Source organism: Microtus ochrogaster, chromosome 21 (genome assembly GCF_000317375.1).
Source record: "Microtus ochrogaster isolate Prairie Vole_2 chromosome 21, MicOch1.0, whole genome shotgun sequence".
In the NCBI taxonomy this organism is placed as follows: Eukaryota; Metazoa; Chordata; class Mammalia; order Rodentia; family Cricetidae; genus Microtus; species Microtus ochrogaster.
This window is the reverse complement of record NC_022022.1, coordinates 4,677,401-4,699,413: the sequence shown is the minus strand read 5'-3', so window position 1 is coordinate 4,699,413 and position 22,013 is coordinate 4,677,401. Positions and strand designations below refer to the sequence as shown.

Here is a 22,013-nt window from a genome sequence, read left to right as displayed (position 1 = left end):
CATGCAGACCCTCTGCTGAGTCTGGGGATGGAGAGGTTAGCCATGCAGACCCTCTGCTGAGTCTGGGGATGGAGAGGTTAGCCATACAGACCCTCTGCTGAGTCTTTTGTTCTGTTTTCCCCACCCAGCACCCCCATCTGAAAACTGAGTTCCCAGGCCCTTCCACCGGCTCACGTTGGGCAGTAGGTGCCAGGCTTCCCTGGGGCTGGAATGAAGCATCCACACGGGCACACAGTCCAGAACTGAAGACAGAGCTGCCACAAGCACGGGACCAGAGAGGGGCACAGGCCTGAGGCACAGGTGGGCAAAGGAGATAGTTATTCCCAGGTCTAAGAAGGGCTCCTCAGAACATGCATCTAGTTAAAAAAAAAAAAAAGGCACTAAGATCACTCCATGGGTGTCCTATCCTGCTCTCTAGGGATTTTAAACTCCTTGGCTCTTCTATATAGACTAGCTCTCCTTACCATATTCTCTTTTCCCTGCCATGAACCTTCAGAGACCCTTTAGCTCACCATGAATCCCCCATCACCATCTGTCTCTAGTAGCGACATGCCCAGGTGCATATTCATGGCCGGCTGAGATGAATTTCCCAGTTGATAGTCTCCTGGGTGGAGGAGGGGTAGAAGAGAATGAAGTCGGGGTCAAATGCTGGGTGCTCGAGTTCAGTGCAGTTTGGGAGGAGAATGAAAAGGAAACCATATCAAGTTGAAGGCAAGGTCTGTATAGCTTATGGAGGCAAAGAAGCTGACACATAAGGACTCAGCTCCTGGGTATCAGAATCAGGGATTAGCAAAGAAAGAGTTGGGCATCTTCTTACCCAGGTGGCCCTTGGCACATGGGGCATTGTAGGATCCCCCTATAGAGCAGCGATAAACATCCCCCCGCCGGTCACCTGAAGGCCCATCCCAAGGGGCGCCCACCAGCATCCTGAAGGGAATATGGATATAAGCATCAGGTGAACATGACTCTTCTTTCTTTCTTTTTGTCAAGATAGGGTTTCTCTGTAGCTTTGGAGCAGGTCCTGGAACTAGCTCTATGTAGACCAGGCTGGCCTCAAACTCTCAGAGATCCACCTGCCTCTGCCTCCCGAGTGTTGGGATTAAAGGCGTGGGCCACCACCACCTGGCAAATATGATTCTTAATATAGACAAGAGGGAAAGTGCATGGAGGTGGCCAGTTCAGAGCCCTAGGCACTTTCAAAGACCAGCTTAGAGACTCATCTCTCCTGCCTCCCTTTTTACCAGGGCTTCCACAGTCCCAATCCCATGGTCCTCCGATTTCCTTCTCACCATCGCTGTCCACCCCCAACATGCTGCAAGACGCTGTATCCAAATTCGGCCTCTGGTGGCCCTGTGAACAGGCGTGGGTGGCGCTCATCCAGATTAAAGGGGGAGCAAAGACCTGGGAGGCCAGGATCAGAATTAGCATCAGCTGGTCAGTTGAAGGACCGGAGTGGCACAGCGATGCCCAAGACAGGAGGGTGCATCTCCAGCTCAGTGTGGCTGCCTGATTGCTTAAAGCTCGCCTGGCCTCTGTTGATGTCATGTACTAATGCCCCAGGTGGGGTGATGGGGCGATTCTCCCTGCGTGGGGGTTCTGAGGCCCTCGGCCATGCTGAAGCACAGCTGCACTTTCGTTCCCACTCCTGAGATCTCATTCACAGACACGTCTGGAAAGGTCGGGTTACTCTCCACATCATCCCTCCTACACACCCTCCTAGGCCATCAGAGTCCAAAGAGGGAGCGGGCCTTTGCGCAGCCGCACAACCACCCCTTCCAAGTTCTTCCCGAACCCGGGCCATGGGGAGAAGAGGAGGGCGAGGAGCTCCCCGTCTGGGTGTCTCCTCTTTCCGTGCCTTGACATTGTCGCACTTACACTTTCTCCAGGGTCTAGGACGCTGGTGGCTTCCAGCCCTGCAAACCTCAGTGCTAATTAACTGGGCGGAACCACCAGCCTGCCCACACACATAGTTTGCCATCTATCCTTGTTAAGGGTCCTATCCCCCCGCAAAAAAAAAAAAAAAAACAAAAAACTCCCCCATAATCTGTTGCTTATCTCCTCCACCTCCCAACTACCCCTTGCCCACTCCCACAATTCCCTCAAACTTTAGCTCACTCCAAAGGTCCCCAACTGTGTCCTTGCCGATCCCTTTCTTCTGACCCCAATTCCCATAAAATCAGAGCGGGTATTTTAGGAAACAAAGATTACAGGGTATTTGCAGAGAAAAATTCCAAGCCTCGTGTCCCTCCCGTGCTTCTCTCTCCCACTGTCTTGCTCCTTACGTTCAAGCCACTCTCTCTCACCCTACGCCCAACCTCCAGCATCTCTAACTTTTGATTCAAACCGAGCTCACTTTCAGAAGGTATTCTGTATGAGAGCCTCTTTGCATCCGGGAAACAGGGTTGTAAGACCAGGAACTCACTAGATGAACCTGGAGTTCTGACCACATAGTAAGGCGATTATGCCTCTGCACAAGGGAGTGCCAGTGGTAGGGAGAGGCAGGGAGGGTGACCGCAGGGATCAGGCTAGCTGCATGGAAGAGGAGAAACGTGGTTCTATTCTGCATCCTCATTCTATGGAGTATAGGGCAAAGGTGTTAAATAACTAGGTACAAATCTTACTCAAGCCTTAGGCTTCAACCCTTGCCATTGGGGAGTCTAAAAATATGGTATCAATATTAACCTCTGACCCAAACTCCCAAGTAATTTTAACCGTATGGTCCCAATTCTAAACAATTCAGGTATCTTCCATTCCCACCAGAAACCAGGAAGTTTGCTTTCCTCACCTGTCAGCAACGCCAGGGACAGGAACAGGTGAGGGGAGGAGAGGCGCGCCATGCCTGCTTGTCCTGTCTTGTTCAAGAAGTCCTCTGTGAATCTGTCCCTCCCCTCTCCTTTGCTGTTTTCTTTACTTTCCCTCCTATCCTGCCCCCTCCCACTGGCAGCTAAAAATAAAGTTGGACGGAATGGGAGGGGTGGTGGTGGGGAACCGTGGGGAGCCCCAGTCCAAGAGGACAGAGGGATCTTAGTCCAGTCTCTGCCTTGGTGCTGCCCCCTGGAGGCCTCAGCTCATATTCAAAGAGAACACAGCTTTGGACCCTTTCTGAGGCATTTCCCACTGTTTATATTTTCAATAGTGATTTCCTCCCGTTTGGAACAGAAAGTAGGAGTTAGAGACAAATTCTTTTCGCCTTATTAATCTCAACCTGAGATATGCAGAATAAAAGCCGACAGCAGTGACAGCTGTGTCCTCCTGCCTGTGTGAAGGGCAGTCCCACTGTGTGACCTTGCCAGTCCACTGCGCTCTGGTCATGCTTGTGTGTTTAAAGCTTCTGGAGAGTCTTTGACTGTGAACAGGTGTGCTTTGTAGCACCGATATAATTGCTTTGGTTTAAAATATCCCACCCCCAATTTAAGGAGGCTATAAATGTCTCAGGAATGGTAGAAACATCTTAGTACTTTTGATTGTCCACTACCTACTACTTTCCCCCAAGACTTAAATTTTCAATGAAAACCTGTAAGGATGTTAGTTGCCAATGCCATGGAAACCCATCCATAGTCACAGAAACTGAGAGGCCAGAGCAGATGTCAATGCGCAGCTGGACAGAGTGGCACACACCTGTTCTCCTACCTACTCAAAAGCCTGAGGCAAGAGAACTCAGACTTTCAGGCCAGCCTGGGTGTAACAGATGAGACCCCCATCTTGAAAATGAATAAGTAAGTCAGTGAGCAAACCGATCTTTAATGTGCTGACCTGGAAGGCTTGCCTGCACTGTGGGCATGGACCACAGCTATTTACAGAGATTCATTGTACAGTATTTACAGTGAGAGGCCAGACACAGCATCAACCTGGACAGTTAAAGAAAGGGCAGAGCCAGGAGAGGAAGGAAACTCTAATATCAAAGTGTTAGCAGACACGGGAAGGTATGGAGGAGAGAAGGGTCAGTGCCAAATCAGGAAGGAGGCTGGTGAGGTAGACACCGGGGAGAAGTGTCAAATGGCCTTCGGTGCAGAGATATGAGGGAAGAGTCTGCTGGGACATGAAATGAAGCCTCGAAAATCATGGAGTGTGAAGGAAAAACACTATGCTCCATGCTGCTTCAGAAAAAGAATTCAATTAACACTTTACCACTCAAAACATGTGCTTCTCCTACCAAGAAGGAATTCTGTTTAAGTGTTCAGATAGGGGACTAAGAAAGACAATTCTGCCGCATGGTGACAAATTCTTAACCAGACTCAAGGCAGATAAAAGGGAAGAGAGCAAAGAGATTCGGGCGATGACAGAGAAGCCCAAACGCCTCTCGAGGCATGCTGGAGTCTTCCCAGCGACATCGCCTTCCTGACCTCGTCTTTGGCAAGGTTCTCCCCTCATTCCTGAGTATCTGGATCTAACTTCAATTAAGGAGTCACATTAGGATGAGGGTGCCACATGGGGCAATCTAAAACTCCATCTCACCAATTGAGCTCCCTCCTTATCTTGTATCATAACGTCAGGGCTTGAGTCGCAGCCAGGGGCAGATTAGGGTGAGAATAGACAGAATGGAGGATATGAGGCCACAAAGGCCCACAATCCCAGGGCCACAGCGCCAGAGGCCTAGTTTGTCCAGTGGGATAAAGAGGTCACAGGCGTTTCTGAGCACATCCAGCAGAAGAGGGGGGTGACCTCGAAGGACACGTGCCAGGAGCAGGACCCGGAGCCGAAACTTCAGAGCTAGTTGTGGCAGGCACCCCCCTGGAGTCCCTGATCCTCCAGGTCCCCCAGTCTCAACTCCTCCTGGGACTCCAGAAACCTTCATACGCCGGCCATAAGCTGAGGTCTCTTGCTCCATCAGTAAGCGGATCTCATAAGCATCGCGGCTCAGATTCATGATGAGGGAGAACAGGTAGTACCTGGGATGCACGGGCAGATGCATAGGTTAGGGCAGGCACGCAGTCTTTTCAGCCCACCCTACACAAACTGAAACCCTTTTCTCATGCACTGAGAAGGGATTCCACATCAGAATGTCAGAAGCCAATGCTATAACCCACCACTGGAGATGCCCACTCTGGGAACTGGTGAGACAGCTTAGTGGATAAGAGCATTTGCCAAGCCCCAAGATCTAAGTTCGATCCCCAGAACCCACATGGAAGATAGAACTGATGTCCTCAAGGTGTCCTCTGATTTCCACAGACACCAAGGCACACACATGCACACACATATACAATATAAACAAATTATTTTTTTAAAGTTAAAAACTATGTCCTGCCTTAGAAGTAGGAATGTAGCTCACTAGTAAGAGTATTTGCCTTGCATGCATGAGTCCCTGAGTTCAATCTCAGCAACACCAAGAAAAGAACTGTCCTTCCTTCTGGACAATATGTTAGGTTCAATAAATCGATACAGAAAGACACATGGTCTCACTTACCTAACTCACCAGAGCACGGAATAAGATGGTGGTTGCTAGGATTGGAGGGTATGAGAAACAGGAAGACATTGGCCGATGGGACAAACATTCAGTTCTACAAAGTACACAAGTTCTGCACATCTGACACACAGCATGGCGACTATGGTTACACAACTGCATCACACACTTGAATCCTGTTAAATGAGATCTCAGCTCAGGTGTTCTAGTTAAGAAGATGTCACCATAAGGTTATGATCAGTTAAACAATCATTTATTTTATGTATATGAGTGTTTCACCTGCATGTATGTTTGTGCACCATGTGCCTGTATGCCTGGCACCAAGAAGGCCAGAACAGGGTGTCAGATCCCCTGGAACTGGAATTATAGGTGGTTGTGAGCTGCCATGTGGGTGCTGGGAACTCCCTCCTGTCCTGTCCTCTGGAAGAACAGTGTGGTGGTTTGAATAGGAATGGCCCCCATAGACTCATGTGTTTGAATGTTTGGACCATAGGGAGTGGCAATATTAGGAAGTGTGGCCTTGTTGGAGTGGGTGTGACCTCACTGGAGGAAGTGTGTCACTGTGTATGTGGACTCTGAATGTCTCATCTATGCTCAAGCTACACCCAGCATAGACTCCTTCTGTATGTGTATCACGAGGTAGAACTCTCAGCTCCCTCTCCAGCACCATGTCCTACCATGATGATAATGAACTAAAGCTCTAAAGCTGTAAGCAAGCCCCAGTTAAATGCTTTCCTTTATAAGAGTTGCCATGCCAAAGCCACAGAGAAACCCTGTCTCGAAAAACCAAAAAAAAACAAACAAACAAACAAAAAAAAGAGTTGCCATGGTCACGGTGTCGCTTCACAGCAATAGAGCCCAACTAAGCCAGTGCTCTGACTGCTGTGCCATCTCTCCAGCCCATCATACGTATGTTAACAATCCTGAGTATGGGATCACATCATAATACACATATTCAAGACACCATACTGTATGCCTAAATACATACAGCTATACCCCAGAAATAATAAAGAAAAAAGAACTCTCTTACTATTCTATAATCAGAATGTGTTTATATGTAACTTAAGATCCTGGCTTAAAATTTGTGTCATGAAATCTGCCAGGATTAATTTCATTTTGAGACAATTCTTTTTTTTTTTTTGTTTTTTTGTTTTTGTTTTTGTTTTTCGAGACAGGGTTTCTCTGTGGCTTTGGAGCCTGTCCTGGAACTAGCTCTGTAGACCAGGCTGGTCTCGAACTCACAGAGATCCGCCTGCCTCTGCCTCCCGAGTGCTGGGATTAAAGGCGTGCGCCACCACCGCCCGGCCGAGACAATTCTTATAAACATAACACACTGAACTGCAGAGACGGCGGTGGTAATGGACTTGCCATGCAAGTGTGAGGACACAAGTTCAAATCCCCAGAACCTATGTGAATGCCAGAAGACATGATAGTAGGGAATCTCTCAAGGTAAGATGGCTAGTCGGACTAGCCTTGGACAGGGGAGCTCGGAGTCAACTGAAGGCCTGCCACAATGAATAAGGTGGAGAAAGACAGACTTCTGAAGCCAAACTTGGGCCTTGTATGCATACATGTGCTCAGGCATTCACATACATTTGTTACTACAAATACACACATAAAATACACACATGAAACACACACACACACACACACTCAGGGGGAGGGGGAGGAAACACATTTAACTTGACCCTAATAATGCAAACAATTTTTTTTGTTGTTTTTTGTTTTTTTGTAGTTTTAGAGCCTGTCCTTGAACTAGCTCTGTAGACCAGGCTGGCCTCGAACTCATAGAGATCCACCTACCTCTGCCTCCCGAGTGCTGGGATTAAAGGCGTGCGCCACCACCGCCCGGCATAATGCAAACTATTTTCAAAGAACAACTTTAGTTGTTCAAGAGATACATACAGCCCAAAGTGGTGATGCATGCCTATAATCCCAACACTTAGGATCAGGAGTTCAAGGATAACCTGGGCTACATGAGACCCTGTTTTAAAAAAGGGAGAAGAAAAAAGATTTACACATACTTTAGAGGATTTAAATCCAATCTTTAAGAGAAAAAAAAGACCAACCCCCCAAAGGCCCAGAGATTAAGTGACTGCTAGAGATGTTAGATAATAAATTCCTTAAGCACAAAAATATACATTATTCACTATGTAAACTAGACATACCTCAAACTTACAGAGACCCCCAGCCTTTGTCTCCAAGTGCTGGAATTAAAGGCACACACCACCATATCCAGCCCAACCCAAAAGTCTTTTTTGTTTGTTTGTTTTTGCTTTTCAAGACAGGGTCTCACTGTATAGCCCTGCTTGTCTAGAAACTCACTCTGTAGATCAGGCTGGTCTCAAACTCATAGAAATCTACCTGCTTGTTCCCGAGTACTGGGATTAAAGGTGTGCGCCACCACACTTGGCACATTTTTGTTATGTTTTAAGGCAGGATTTGCTTTACTATGTAGTTCAGGCTGGCTATGAATTCTCCATCCTGCCTAAACCTTCCTAGTATTGGATTACAGGCATACATTAGCTAAGTCTTAAATTCAAAAGCCACAGGTTCTTGTTATGATGGCTGTGTGTGTGTGTGTGTGTGTGTGTGTGTGTGTGTGTGTGTGTGTATTTGGTGTATAACAAGGTATACACATGCAGAGATCAGAGGTAGACTCCAGATGTCTTCTACTGCTCTCCACTTTATATCTTGAGACAGGGTCTTTTACTAAACTTGGTGCTCTCCGGTTGGCTAGACTGGCTGGCTAGACGAGACCCTGAGTCCTCCCGTCTCCACCTCCCAGCACTGGGGTCACAGGCCTGAGTCACTCCTGCAGGCTTATGTGGGTGCTGGGGACCCACACACTTGACTTAGACATCTCCACAGCCTGTGCTTTGCTTCTGATCTACTCTAGTAACAGTGATCTACACTCAATAAATTGTCCTAGTTTTAAACCTACCCTGAGAGGCTGGAGAGATGGACTGCTTCCAGAGGACTCAAGGCTGGTTTCGAGTACCTGTGTCAGGTGGCTCACAGCCCTGTAACTCCAGCTCCTGCAGGATCCAACATCTCTAGCACCTGTAGGCATCTGTACTCATACACACATATGCCAACACAAATACATACATAACTAAAATGAATATAAATAAATCTTTAAAAAGACTGTGGGACTTTCTGTTATCCCCTTGGGAAAAAAAATTAAATGACGATTCTGTGTCCAAGTGCCAGCCGCAATCGCCTCTGGTCTTTTAACTGGCCTCTCTGTGGCCATTCTTGTCCCTACCTCAACCACTGAGCTTGATAAAGTAGCTAGTAGCATGAGTGTAAATCACATCATCACATCTTGCTCTTAAAATTTTCCACTTGTTCTCGTCTCATCCAATTACAGTGAAACCTAGCGAGACAACTCTACCCATGAGCTGCATCCCCCATAATCACTGTAACTGTGTGTGTGCGTGTGTGTGTGCACGTGTGTGCATGTGTGTGTGTGTGCATATGTAGGCACAGGTATGCTATGGTATGGTGTGGAAGATGGAAGGCCCACTTGCAGGACTCAACTCTCTCACCATCAGGTTTACCCAGCAAGCACCTTTAACCTATTCAACCGTCTCACAGCATAATTATTTGTGTTGATAACTGACTCCCTACCTACACTGTCATGAGCCTTGGCTTCCTTTCTCTTTTTAAATGCACGTGTTTTCTTTATTACCATGATGTGTAGCAGTATGTATGTGAGACGGGGCACAAGTGCAATGCGCACATATGGAAGTCACAGAGCAACTCTGTGGAGTGGGTCTTTTCTGCCACCTTTCCCTGGGCCCCAGGGTCTGCTTGCTTATACTCACTGAGTCATCTCACCACAGACCTTAAGTTTCAAGGATCCGACGCTACATCTGTTTGGATTCTGCTTAATCTCCTGGCCCATAGTAAGAAACTAGGAAATATTTTTGGAAAAGCCAAACACAGTGGTGGTTGTGCGCACTCATGGAGTTCCAGCTACTAAGGTGGCTAAGGTAGGAGGACTGTGTGAACCTAGGAATTATGCACCAGTCTCAGCAATGTACGAGACCCATCTCTTTCATGTGTGCAGATGCATGCATGCACATGTGTATGTGAAGCCTTGGAGCACTCCTCAGGTACTGTCCACCTTGTTTTTTGTGACATGGTTTCTCACTTGGCCTGAAACTTGCCCAATATTCCAGGCTGGCTGGCCAGAGGGCCTTAGGAATCCTCCTGATTTAACCTCCACATTGCTGGGATTACAAGAGCATGTCACCATCCCTGGTCTGTGTGTGGGTGGGTATGATTCTAGGGATCTAACTCAGGTTTTTTCATGCTTGTAGAGCTGTGTTATCTCAGCCTTGTAAGACCCCTATATCATGAAAGAAAAAGGGACTAGACATGGTATCACATGCCTGTAATCCTGTCCTAACTGGGGGTTGGAGGGCTTAAAGCAGGAGAATCCTGAGTTCAAGGCTAAATTAGGGCATATAGTGAGACCTATCTCAAAAACAACAACAAAGCAAAATTATAAAAAACAAAAACAAAAAACAAAAAATCCAAACAGGCAAAATGACTCCGCAGGGTAAGGGCTCTGTCAACAAATGTGATAGCCTGAGTTTAGCCTTGAGGTCCACATGGTGGAAGGAGAGAACCAACCTTTGCAATCCGTCCTCCACACACAGCGTGGCAATGCCACCTGCCCCCGCCCCTCACTAATAATAAAATTCTTAAAATGAAAAATGGAATAAATGAGTAGGAAGGCAATGAGGGCAGACTATCTGTGGTTTAGATATAACTAAAGTAATACAATATTTGTCACCTCCAATCTCAGACACTTAGTACGACACAGCAAATCTAACTTCCGAACGATATTGTAACTCTTTTATGGCTTAAGATACAAATGAAGATTGGAAACCAAACGGCCGGTTAAGATAGACAGTGGTGCACACCTTTAATTCCAGATCTTTGGAAGCAGAGTCAGGTGTATCTCTGTAAATTCAAAGCAGTATAGTCTATACAGTGAGTCAACCAGGACTACGTAGTAAGACCCCGCCTCAAAAACAGACAAAAGAACGACTAATGTATAGTATATATATTATATATAATATATAGTCCTAGCAACCATGGAGGATTAACTCCAGGATCCTGTACTCTGCCCACCCAAATCCACAGCTGCTCAAATCCCTTAGATAAAATGGTATTGCATTTATATATAACCTACCCAATCCTCTGTGTCCACCTCCAGATTGTTTATAATATCCAATACAATATACATGCAATATAAAGAAATGTTTTATCTCTCTATATAACTATATCATCTAAGGAATAACAACACAAAACACTTTCACATGTTCCATTCAGATGCACCTTTCCCTTCAACGTTTTCTATCTGTAGTTGCTTGAATCATAAGATGTGAAAACAATGGCTATGAAAAGCCAAGTGTATACTCAGAAAATCCTGACCTACTACTGTCTCATAAGTAGCAAGATACGGGCCAGGGAGCTGGCTCGGGAGGTGGGAGCATTGCCATGCCGGACTGATGGCCCGAGCTTAGCCCCTGGACCTCACAGTGGGAGGAGAGAGTTTGTTGTCCTCTGACCTACAGATGTGTGCCGTGGTGCAGTTCCTCTCTGCCATAATTCTCTTTTAAAACATATAGAATGATGGCTTAGTAAAAGTACCTCTGCTTTTCCCAGAACCCACATGACAGCTCACAACCATCTGCAATTCCAATGCTGGTGCCCTCTTTTGGCTTCTGCCAGCAACAAGCACGTAACTGGTACACAGACATACACGCAGGCAAAACATCCATATACATAAAAGTAAAATATTATAAATGTGCGCGTGTGTGTGTGCAAGCCACATGGAATGGAGGCCACAAACAGTCTTTTTTTTTTTTTTTTTTTGGTTTTTCGAGACAGGGTTTCTCTGTGGCTTTGGAGCCTGGAGCCTGTCCTGGAAACTAGCTCTGTAGACCAGGCTGGTCTCGAACTCACAGAGATCCGCCTGCCTCTGCCTCCCGAGTGCTGGGATTAAAGGCGTGCGCCACCATCGCCCGGCTTCACAAACAGTCTTATAGGAGAAAACCAAACCAAACCTGAATGAACGCTGCGCCCACTTTTCCTGGTCCACGCGGGGAGCGAGTCCGGACTTCCCAGCCCACAGAACATTGTCGCAGGCAAAGTACAAGGCTCGGTTGAGATGACTAACAGTGATGCAGAATCTCAGGACAACGTCGGAGAGGTGCACAGCTCTCTTGGCTGACTCGAGCGCATCTGCCGAGTTACCCAGGCGGAGCACTTGTGGAGAAAAACAGGGGAAAGCGAGGGATTTGAGGCAGAGGCGGAGGTGGGGGGCAGAAGAAAGAAAAAGGGTAACAGTTGAACAAGCAGTAATAACATACACTAAAAATGTAAAAATAATTTGCTCTTTTTTAAACTTCAAATCAGTTAAATCTTGTCCCAGTTTAGTTTTTTACTTGCCCCATTGTCTCCAATCCATTATAAATAGCTTCCTTATACCTGTTGTCTAATCTCAGTTGGAGGCGCGCAGAAGAGCCAATGATAGCAAACTGGCGGAAGGGGAAACACGGGAAGGAGAGGCAATGGGCCGATAGTTGGGAATGATAAATGAAGGGTTTGGTGTACTTACGCTTTCTTCCAAGACTCAGATGACCTTCCAGCTGTCGAATCTGCTTCTGTAACACAGGACTGGCCCCATGTCTCTGCAAAGCATGGCCGAGAAGGGAACAGGCATACTGGGCAGCCCTGGAGGGGAGGACAGGAAAATAAGGGACAGGTCTCCCTAACCTCTCTGCCAAAAATGTCCTCCAGCAGGCTGGTGAGGCGGCTAAGAGCACTTGCTCTTGCAGAGAACCTGGTTCCATTCCCAGCACCCTCATGGTGGCTCCCAACTGCCTGTCAGTCCAGCTCCAGGACATCCATCGCCCTCTTCTGACCTCTGCAGGCACCAGACACACACGTGTGCACAGACATACTTGTAGACAAAACATTCCGACAAATAATAATGAATCTGAAAACAAAAAACTCTTCCGGGGACATTTCCTCCTCCTTTTCACACGAATATTTTTCCGTTTCTCCTCAAGGCTGGGGAAGGGAACGACGTGAGGGGAAAATACAACCTATGAGAACGGGGGAACACTATTTGGAGCTAAGAGAGTAAGAGTTTCGAAAATGGTGAGGCCTAAAGGGGCCAGTAAGCGGCCGGGATCCATCACAGGCGTCCACACGCGAGTTTATATATGAAACACGACGGAGGGCGATCTAGTTGAAGGGCAGACTAGTCTTCGGGACAGGGGAACTAAGAGACTAAGCTCCTTGAACGGTACGGAACCCGAAGGAGAGCCAAGACAGCGCGGCTGCTAGGTGACAGTCGGGTAGAGGACGCAGAACCGGGAGGATCGCTCCTCATGCCTCCACAGCAGTGAGGAAACTTGCTTTGTGGACACGGTAACCCTGGGCGGCCTCCCCGCTGGCCCACTCATGCCTCAATTTCCCCATCTTTCCCGTGAGTAGGAAAGAATCATGTCACAACCGGCTGCAGAGTGCGCCTCCCGGGCCGCGCGGGACCCCGTAGCCAGAGCTGACCCTCAGGGACCCCGTAGCGCGCCCAACGCCTCGCGGGAACCTGCTCTGCCCTCCCGCCCGCGCTCCTCCGTCGGCCGCACCTACACAGCCGCTCCCGGGCTTGGCTCTGAGCACTGAAGCGGACCCAGGCGTCCATGACAGCGGCAGCCCGGGCCCACGGCTCCGCGGCCCGCCTGCTTCCAGCCCCTAGTCACGCCTCCCGGGCGGGCAACGGGGCTTCGCGAGGGACAAACGGCGGCAGGAAAGCCAACCAGCCGGAGCCGGCCCTGGGGCGGAATCTCAGGACGCGCAGCGAAATCGTGGGTGCATTTCCGGCAGAGACGGTCTCCAGCCTCTAAGCACGCCCCCACGAGCACCTAGCTTTAAAGTCTCCGCAGCAAGGGGCGGGGCCTGTGGGAGCCCGGGGCGCTGTAGGTTGCCTGCCCGGGCGTGTACCCTCCAGCCCTATCCAGCTAGGCGCTGAAGAACCCTGGGCAGCAGAAGCCTGTAGCCCAGACTAACTGTCCAAGGGAAAGAGGGTGTAATGAGATCCCGCTTGGCAACCTCCTCCCGATTAGGTGAAGAGTTCAGGGGCAGAACTAAGTGGACGAAATTCACAGGCCACCACATCTGTAGGCCTAGGCACACCTTCAGGGCCAGCAGTGATGAAGGACCATCTGGGCGAAATGGGGAGTGGAAATAGGTCAGAGATGCCCACCTTCTTAGGGGTAGCCCGGCCCGAAGGGGAGTGACCATTGTGCTCTGCTTTGCTTTGCTGTAAGACATCTGACCGTGCTGTGGTCAGTGGCACCACAGTAACCCAGCCCAATTGTTGACTCATTTAACCGTTGCCAATTTAACGGCCACTTCTGCGGTTATGCCCCAGATGCTACCCGAAACATTCTTGTTCAGTATCTAGTTGAAGACGTCGCATGTCAGGCACCCATGGTTCTCAAAACTAATTGCTATGTGGGTAACTTTGCTGCCACAAAGCAGTACTCAGTCGACCGGCTTTAAGCCAGCGCTTAGGTGAAGATGTGAACAGGCATAAATGAGATGTACAGGGGAAATCTGGCTTCTTCCTAGCCTTAGGTGAGTTGTCAGGGTTGCAGACTGGGCTGAATAGGAATTTGGTTACAGTAGGTGCCTGGGAAGTTGCTGCAATGCATGCTCTGCGGGCCACTAGCCATGGATCCTCAGGATATAGCCTTTGCTATATCCTGGGAAGATCACTTACAAGCTAGAGCTACATTTTGCTGGATGGATGGCAAATCCCTGTAGTCCTGACACTTAGGAGGCAGAGGCAGACCAATGAAAGTTTAAAGCCATCTTAATTTATCTACAAGCTCCAGTCGGTCCAGCCTGATTTTAAGTGAAGGGGTGCTAGCTTGGTGGTTAAGAGTGCTTACTGCTCTTGCCACCCATCAGGGTTTAATTCCCAGCATGCACATGGCTGCTCACAACTGTCTCTTAACTCCAGTTCCAGGAGATCTGATGCTTTCTTCTGGCCTCCATGGCACCAGGAATACACATGGTTCACATTATGTACACTTCAGGCTGATAGTCATACATGCAAAATACATTTAAAAGCAGTACCCCATTACCCATCTGTCTCTCTTCCCTCAGGCTGGCTTTGTGGGGTTTGATTTCCACCTCTTTGCATCCCTGTCCCACCTCCTTTAGGATACTGGTACAGGAAAACTTCAGGACAGGAAAAACCATTTTACAAGATCTATTAAGAATAAAGTCAGTGGGCATAGTAGCACACACCTTTAATCTCAAGAAGCAGAGGCAGGTGGAGTTCAAGGCCAACCTGATCTACACAGCAGGTTTCAGCACAGACAGGGCTACACAAAGAAACCCTGTCTCCCAAAAATAAATAAATAAAATAAATAAAAGAATGTGAAGTCTGGCTAGAGTCGACTCAAAGAGCACTTGTTCTTGAAGATGAGCTGGGTTCAATTCCCAACACACACACAATGGCTCACAACCACCTGTAACTCCAGTTCCAGGGGCTCTATCACATCCTCTAACCTCAGTAGGAAGCAGGGATGCACATGGAACACAGACAAACATGTAAAGCATAATACCATACACATACTTTTTTTTAAGCCTGGAGTTTTAGGTTAAACTTTGCGGTTTTCACTCCATTCAAGAAATAATGTCCATTAGCTCTGATATACTTAGATGCTAAAGGTACTTAACAGCAACTTCCTGTCTGCTATGCCCAGCCACATTGAGTGAAGAGTGAAATGTGTATCTAACCCACTCGAAGTCCAAGACCCCTGAAAAACAGAAAGGTGTTAAAACAAGTAAACGTGGGCCTCAGAAGTTACTTCTAAAGCGGAGGACTAGAAAATGGATAATGATAATGTGCAGAGAGGAAAAGGTGGGCTAGGTCAAAGTTTGTATCCTAAAGCAAGAGACACACTAGAAGGTGGAGAGTGACATTTCCAGATTGTGATTTTTACTCTAACTTTCTAGCTATTAAAATTAGTTAGGCATTGTTGTAATATTGTAATCCCAGCACTTTGGAGACAGCAGCAGGAGGATCACAATTTCATGGCCGGCTTAGTCTGTCATGAGTTTCAGGTTAACCAGGGTGGTATAACAAGACCATCTTTAAAAAGATTTAATCCTCAAATCATAAAGTATCAGAAATTTAACACAAGCCTGACTAACTGGTCTACACCTATTACCTCAACAACCCAGCACTGGAGGGGAATGCAGTAACATAGCCGAGGTCCAGGCTAGCCTGATCTAGTTAGTTTTAAGACCTTGCCTAAAAAGCAGTAGCAACCTCAGCAAAAGCCTGCCTATAGGTATGAGGGAGAAAAATAATTTTTTTTTTACAATGTTACAAACAGGATCTCCATCACCCATCACTAAAAAGACACCTAGGGCTGGAGTTGGCTTAGTGGTCAAGAGCAGTGGAGTTATAAGAATTCATTCCCCCAATAGCCTTGTGTGCTACCTGAGGACTGATAAGCTGGAGGGGAAAGCACACAGGCCCACTTGCTCTGGCTGGTGCTGGGCATGGTCGGAGACCTAAACAGTGGAGAGGCGGCACAGGATCAGTGGCTGCTTCAGCCTTACTCTGTGATTTTGTCCATTTCACTGCACCACTTGGTAAACCAGTTTTTATACCTTTGTGAGTTCAGGCTTCACACTGGCTACTCTGGGTACCCACATGGCAGCTCACAATCATCTCTAACTCCAGTCCCAGAGGAGCTGGGACCCTGGGCCCTGTTCTGACTTGCTCAGGCAACAGGCACACATATGCAGTACAAACATATGGAGACAAAACAAAACGCTCATAATTAATAACTAAATATTAAATTAAATTAAAAAAATTGTCGGGTGGTGGTGGCACATGCCTTAAATCCTGGTATTCAAGAGAGAGGCAGATGGATCTCTGAGTTCAGGGTCAGCCTGGTCTATAGAGCGAGTTCAAGGACAGGCTCCAAAGCTACACAGAGAAACTGTCTTGAAAACCAAAACCCTATTGGGACACCTGGCATACATCCAGACACACATAAATAAAGAATGGAATTAGGAAAGGTAAGAAATTATTTCTGTATGTTCAAGTTTCAAAGTCATAGTAGCTACAGTACATGGTAAAGTTCTGTAGGAGAAATGAAAGTTAGAAGGCCACACAATTCCCTTTCCTCCTCCTCCTGAGACCTCGTAGAACCCAGACTGACCTGCCAACAGGCTATGTAGCTGAGTGAGGGTGAACTGAACTTTTGATTATTCAACCTTCACCTCCTAACTTAGTGCTAAGATTATAGGCAGAAGGCACCATGTCATTTTTTTTTTTTTTTTTTTTTGGATTTTCAAGACAATTTCTCTGCATAGCAGCTCTGGCTATCCAAGTCCTCCTGCCTCTGCCTTCAGAGTGCTGGGATTAATGCATGTGCTACCACGCCCATTCCATGTCCATTTTGTGGTTTTGGTGAACAAAACCCAGTGTTTATGCATAGTAGACAGGCATTCTACCAACTGAACCACACCCCTACCCCTCTGAGCTACTTTTATATTTCTCAAACAAAACAAAAAGAACATCCAGCTAATAGAAGATTTTCCCAAATAATTCAAAATAGCCAAATCATATCCAAATAGTTCAGCTAATGTCTTTCTGGCAGATACAATCTTCCCAAAGTCCTTCATGCTTGCTCAATTCACCCTCTCAAATACTTCAGAATATCTAGTTTTATTTAACTAATAGTTATTCGATATCTATTACCAGAAAGAGCCAAGGCACCCAACCCTGCAAATCTAAGGTATTTTTTAACCAATCCAAACCCCCAGCAATTTACCAAACAAAAGGGAAGGGCATCATCTGAAAAAATGTTGTTTAATATTTGCCATTATACACTGAGGAGACAGAAACAGGAGTATCTTAAGTCTGAGGCCAATGTGACCACATAGTGACCCAGACAGACTTTAAAACAACAACAAAAATTCCACAAAGGTATTATATACATATCAAAAAATTATTTCAACTAAAAACTATGTTAAGGGACAGCTATATCAATTTCTGGTTTGTTTTTCTAGACAGGGTTTCTTTGTGTAGCCCTAGCTGTCCTGGAAGTTACTCTGTAGACCAGGCTGGCCTCGAACTCAGAAATCCCTCTGCCTCCCGAATGCTGGGGTTAAAGGTGTATGCCACCAATGACAGGCTGCAGTGTCCTTTTTAGAAGCACACTGTTACACAGTACTCAAGCGTGTTTTTTTTTTTGTTGTAGGATCTAACAAACTTCATGTTCAGCACCATATAAAGCAGAGCAAGCTGAGCACACTCAAAAGCCCCATGTTTTAATTATAGGGACCACATAAACTGGGTACGGGGCCCATGCCTGAAATTTTAGCACCTGGGAGACAGAGGCAAAGGAATCAGAAGTTCAAGGTCATCCTCAGCTACACCATGAGTTCAAGGCCATCCTGGAATACACAAGACTCTGTCTGACAGAGAAGCACTAATATCTGCTTGTAAGAGTAAATAAGAATCACTCCTTAATGCCATAAAAAAAAATTAAAAATTTCTCACTACCCTTGCTCCTTTGTCTTCAAAGAAGAACTGAGCAGTCTGTACCTGAGCCTCTCTAGAAACTCAGCGTTCTCTCCAGACAGGAGCATCTTCCTGGTGACACAGAGGCCTATGGCAAACAGCTCGTTAGTCTTCAGAACAGCAAAGTGTGTTTAAATGTAGGAAACAAAATGGAACATTTATTTCTTTAACTCAAAGCAATACTAAGAAGATTAGGTAAGAAATTAAATATAAACACAAGTTCTACCCTGGCCCTATTTATGCAAGGCAGTATAACCAAATGGTCTGGTGGAGACCACCTGGAGAACGGAGGATCTATCAACGACGTCTCCGGTCTGGACTCCTGCTTCGTCTTCGGCCACCTCTAAGAAAAATGAAAAAGAAGGGGAAATCCATCAGAGGGACAATACAAAAATCCTTATTTATCTTGTTCACGTTCCCTACACCAACATAAATATCTACCCCCCTCCATTTTACCTCCTCTTGCCCTTTGGTGGACCCCGAACAAAACACCAGTCAACACTGATTGGCTGTCCCATCAAATCTTGACCATTGAGTCCCTCCATGGCAGCCTGAGCTTCTTTGTATGTTTCATACTCAACTAGAGTATATCCCTGGGGAAAATATAGAAGTGTCAAAAGTATACTTCACCAACTGTCAAGTACCCTCTTCCTTAAAGCTGATCTGCATACTTAACAGGAAAAATTTACCAGGTCTATACAGCAAAAAGTACATCATACATCCCCATTATAAATGTAACCTACCCATTTTGTTTGTCTCTTTCTTGTGGGTAACAAAGTCAATTTCCAAGTCATTTCACTTAATCCCTGTTCTTGGTCAACCACAGCAAATCCAAACTAAACAATGTAGCTAAGAGTTATGAGTGAAGGAAGCAAAAAATCCACCTTCAAGTATCCAGTGCGCCTGTCCAAGTTAAGGTGGATGTTTTTTATCTCCCCATACTCAGCGAATTTGTCATGGATATCTTCCTCAGTGGCTTCTTCGTGGACTCCGGTGACAAAGAGAATCCAGCCTTCAACAGCTGTTGGGTAAGGGAAGGTGTTGTATGAGCACGTAAGAAAAAACTCAGGAGGCAGAGGCAGGCAGATCTGGGAGTTCTGGGACAGAGCAGCTTCCAGGTCAGCTAGGGCTACCAAGTGAGACTCTGTATCAAAAACCTAAAAAAGTCTGGACATGGTGGCACGGGCCTTTAATCCCAGCACTCCTGGAGGCAGAGCTCTGAGAGTTGGAGGCCAACCTGATCTAAAAAGAGTTGTGGGTCAGCCAGGGCTGTTGACAGAGAAAAAGAGAGAGAAAGGGAGAGAGAGAGACTGGCTAAACTTTATTCCCATTTAAGTGCCAATACAGACTCCCAGAAGTCCTGTTTACTCACAGCGCTGGGGTCCAGGTTCATCGCCATCCTGCTCCACGCTGTCATAATCCTCTCGCATCCGAGCTCGGGACCCCTCTTCTAAAAGAACACATACCAGATCACCGAAAACTGTCCTTCATATATATGTGTTCCCCCCGACCCGTACTTCTCCCTATTAGACCATTCTACCCTGTTCCCCACACTCACCAGAGCCAAAGCCGCGGCCCTTCCGTTTCTTTGCTTTCTCTTTTAGTTTATGGATGCTCTCTAGAGTTCCAGATTAGAAAATAAGAAGCAACAAAAAATAAGAGTCATTTTTTTCCCTTTTTTCCCCAGATGTTTCTTGTAGACCAGGCTGGTCTCGAACTCACAGAGATCCGCCTGCCTCTGCCTCCCGCCCAGATGTTTCTTTCTAATGAATTGACCATAACATTTTAAATTTTCTGAAATGGCCAACAGACCATAGAAAGACATTTATTTAGGCACCTGCTTGAAACCAACAGCTTCAGCAAACTGATGGCCTTGATTCAGGGCCAATATAAGAGTCATTTTTAAAAACCTGTCTCGTTCCCAAGACTATCTGGAAGCATAAAACAGGGACTCCAGCTTCAGTCCCTTCCCGGTTCCACCCCTAATTCCTTCCCAAGGGGGCGGAGTCTCTCTAGTGGAGACCCAGTTCATCGGCATGCACCCCAGAAGTTTCTCCTATTGCATTCTTCTCTAGCTCCTTCCCCTCTTCCCGCAGCCGCCTCCACTCTCCTCACCGTCCCCATCCTCATCCATGGCGAAATCCTCGCCCCCGGCCTCGTGAAGATCCAGTACGTCCGCCATCTTGCTTCTCTCGGAGCTCTCGTCCGTGCCGCTAGGAGCGAGGCACCTCGGGAAACTGTCGCAGAGGGGAAACGTCACCAGTCAGGCTAGCCAATAGGAGATTGGCTCCAAATCCCGCCCTCGGTGTGGTGGTGGAAAACGTCACCAGTCAGGCTAGCCAATCAGAGATTGACCCCCAAGCCCCGCCCTCGGCGTGGCGAAAAGTCTCAAATGTAGGCGGACCTAATTTAAAGTGGAGCTGGAAACCTATCGTGGCTGGGCGCTTTTAATCCCAGCACTCGGGAACACGGGTGGATCACTTTGAGTTCAAAGCCATCTCAGTCTACGTGGTGAGTTCCAGGCCAATGAAGGCCTCATAATTTGGCGTGTATTTTTTTTGTGACAGTCTCTTTGTAGCTCTGACTGACCTCGAAGTCATAGAGATCCACCAGCTCCCGACTTCCACGTACTGGGATTAAAGGCGTGCGTCACCACGCCGAGCTCTAAGGCTACAGGATGAGACCCTATTTCAAAAAATATAATAAAATCAAATAAAATGGTGCCGGAAGTGCTCCTACAGCTATCTTGAGCAGGTTGTGAGCGCTTCCGCTTTGGGACAAATTCAATGGCTTTCTCCTAAAACCTTCAACTAACAAGAGATCCTTATAAAACCGTGTTGCTTTCCTTATTAAAGGCTTACTTTCCTTCCCCCCATTACATACTAGAAAATGACAGTTGAATTAAATTTTTGTTTTTAATCTTAAACAGCGAGGCATCTTAAAATCTTAAAACGTCTCAGCAGGAAAAGACTGTTGCTGCCAAGTCTGACATCCTGGGTTCAATCCCTGGCTACCACAAGGTGGAAGGAAAGAAACGACTTTTGAAAGGTGACCTCCACATGCCTGCCTTCATGCAAGATGTAAACACATGCATATATACAAATAAGTAAATGTTGTTAGGACTAAAAAGTAATTTAAATCATATATCCTAGTTGAAGAAGCAATCCAATCGTCACAGGAAGCATTAAAAAATAAATAAGTTGGTTAGAGAGTTAGATGGCTCAGAAGTTAAGAGCACTGACTGTCCTTTGAGAGGTCCTGAGTTCAATTCCCAGCAACCATATGTTGGCTCAAAACCCGTAATGAGATCTGGTACCCTCTTCTGGCCTGCAGGGACACATACAGACAGAACACTGTATACATAATAAATAAATCTTAAAAATAAATAAATAAGTTAAATCAACATTACGTGCTCAAAAACTGCCGCTGGTGCAGAATTTTAGGAAAACTAGTAGACCAGCCATGCCTTTACATGCCTTTAATCCCAGCACTGGGGAGGCTGAGGCAGGTGGCCTGGGATTAAAAAAAAGAGGGAGAAAGAAGAGAAGGAAAGAAAAAGAAGAACACTAAGAAAACAGATGAAGACAGTTGGAATTTGATCGGCCTGGCAGATAGCAAATTTTTGTTGTTTTAAGAGTCTCACTGTAGACCAAGGCTGACCTCAAATACACAGAGATCTGTCTGCTTCAGCCTCTGGGGTGGTGGGACCCAGCTTCAGTTTTTTTTTTTAAGGTAAGTCTTGTAGAGCTAAGAATGTTGCCTAATTGATAAATGTATTACAGTAGTATTTATGAAACCCTCGGTTTCATCACCAGCATGGCACAAGCCAAAGACAGACAAGAAGGGAAGGAAGCATTAGAGCCCTCAAAACAGCAGCTTTACCATCCTTGAAGGTAGTATGCTGAATTAGTCAGGGCTAGTCAGGGTTCTCTAGAGTCACAGAACTTACAGAATGACTCTCTCTCT

The 22,013-nt window shown here is 46.7% G+C and overlaps 3 protein-coding genes and 1 non-coding gene across 5 annotated transcripts in view; all 4 read right to left on the bottom strand.

The window, feature by feature from the left end:
- The window catches only part of Itga10 (integrin subunit alpha 10), an 18,201-nt gene extending 16,824 nt beyond the window's left edge, over positions 1 to 1,377 (bottom strand). The window contains exon 1 of the mRNA XM_026783887.1: positions 1,290 to 1,377. Coding sequence (XP_026639688.1) covers positions 1,290 to 1,377 — 88 coding nt within the window. The remainder of the gene's footprint in view (positions 1 to 1,289) is intronic.
- Positions 1,378 to 3,725: 2,348 nt separating this feature from the next.
- Positions 3,726 to 13,200, bottom strand: Pex11b (peroxisomal biogenesis factor 11 beta). The gene is made up of 4 exons (XM_005357045.3): positions 13,078 to 13,200; positions 12,042 to 12,157; positions 11,488 to 11,689; positions 3,726 to 4,889 (listed from the first exon to the last, which is right to left on the bottom strand). The coding sequence occupies exons 1-4, from the start codon at positions 13,131 to 13,133 to the stop codon at positions 4,490 to 4,492; spliced, it is 774 nt and encodes a 257-aa protein (XP_005357102.1). The 5' UTR covers positions 13,134 to 13,200; the 3' UTR covers positions 3,726 to 4,489.
- A 4,116-nt stretch (positions 13,201 to 17,316) lies between these two features.
- Rbm8a (RNA binding motif protein 8A) lies at positions 17,317 to 20,272 on the bottom strand. Of its 2 annotated transcripts, none has more exons than XM_005357043.3 (6): positions 20,163 to 20,272; positions 19,606 to 19,665; positions 19,420 to 19,497; positions 18,932 to 19,068; positions 18,504 to 18,640; positions 17,317 to 18,390 (listed from the first exon to the last, which is right to left on the bottom strand). In XM_005357043.3, the coding sequence occupies exons 1-6, from the start codon at positions 20,227 to 20,229 to the stop codon at positions 18,345 to 18,347; spliced, it is 525 nt and encodes a 174-aa protein (XP_005357100.1). In that variant the 5' UTR covers positions 20,230 to 20,272; the 3' UTR covers positions 17,317 to 18,344. The 2 variants fall into 2 exon arrangements, with proteins under 2 accessions (XP_005357100.1, XP_005357101.1); XM_005357044.3 differs by having other exon boundaries at positions 19,420 to 19,494.
- On the bottom strand, positions 19,799 to 19,935 carry LOC113457285. Its single transcript, XR_003377910.1, has one exon. It is a non-coding gene; the product is annotated as a small nucleolar RNA SNORA2/SNORA34 family (small nucleolar RNA).
- Positions 20,273 to 22,013: the final 1,741 nt, after the last annotated feature.